This window comes from Galeopterus variegatus, unplaced genomic scaffold, assembly GCF_000696425.1.
Source record: "Galeopterus variegatus unplaced genomic scaffold, G_variegatus-3.0.2 Scaffold1655, whole genome shotgun sequence".
Classification (NCBI taxonomy): Eukaryota; Metazoa; Chordata; class Mammalia; order Dermoptera; family Cynocephalidae; genus Galeopterus; species Galeopterus variegatus.
Genome location: NW_007727766.1, coordinates 151192 through 152067, shown reverse-complemented (window position 1 = coordinate 152067; position 876 = coordinate 151192). Strand labels below are relative to the sequence as shown.

The 876-nt window shown below is 34.1% G+C and overlaps 1 protein-coding gene across 1 annotated transcript in view; it reads left to right on the top strand.

The window, feature by feature from the left end:
* RC3H1 (ring finger and CCCH-type domains 1) overlaps positions 1 to 876 on the top strand; it is a 53201-nt gene that overhangs the window by 11233 nt on the left and 41092 nt on the right. The window contains exon 2 of the mRNA XM_008578276.1: positions 610 to 730. Within this exon, the coding sequence (XP_008576498.1) occupies positions 610 to 730 (121 nt within the window). The remainder of the gene's footprint in view (positions 1 to 609; positions 731 to 876) is intronic.

The window sequence follows — 876 nt, the reverse complement described above, 5'->3', positions numbered from 1 at the left end:
TATTTTTATAGTCAAAAAATAGAAACAACCCAAATGTCTATCAACTGATGTTTGTATGAATAAGATTGATATATCCACACAATCGAATGTTATTCAGCAATAAAAAAGTGATGATACATGCTTCAACCTGTCTGACTCTTGAAAACATTATAGTGAGTAAAAGAAGTTAGTCAGAAAAGACCTCCTTTTATGATTCAGTGGTTTCATTTACGTGAAAAGTTCAGAATGGGCAAATGCATACATAGACCTATAGAATGTAGATTCATGTTACCTAGGGCTGGTGGGGTTCGGGAGGAAATGAAGGATGACTAAAAAGGATATGGGATTTCTTTTTGGGATGATGAAAATGTTCTTACGTTCATTATGGTGATGGTTGCACTAAAAACATTGAATTGTATGCTTTAAATCAGTCAATTATATGGTATGTGAATTTTATCTCATAAGACTGTTACAGAAACCAAACAAAAAAATGCAGTAGGTGTGTGTATATAGGAAAAGTCTTCTGAAAGAATCCAGTAAATTTGGTGGGAGTTTTGATGTTGCCAGTGTTAAGAGTTATCAGTGCATAATTAATGAACACTCAAACAGACCTTTTCTTTTGGCGTCCAGGTCCCTGAACAGCAGCCCATTACTTTGTGTAGTGGGGTGGAAGATACAAAGCATTATGAGGAAGCCAAGAAATGTGTAGAAGAATTAGCATTGTACCTGAAGCCACTCAGCAGTGCTAGAGGTAAAATCTGATGCAATTATCCCTACTAAGCAATGCCTTTTTTGGTTTTTTTTTTGGTTTAGATTGAACACCTGAGATTTCATGCAATGTCTATTAAAGATACTTCTTATTTACTTATTTATCTGTGTATGTATGTATTTATTTTT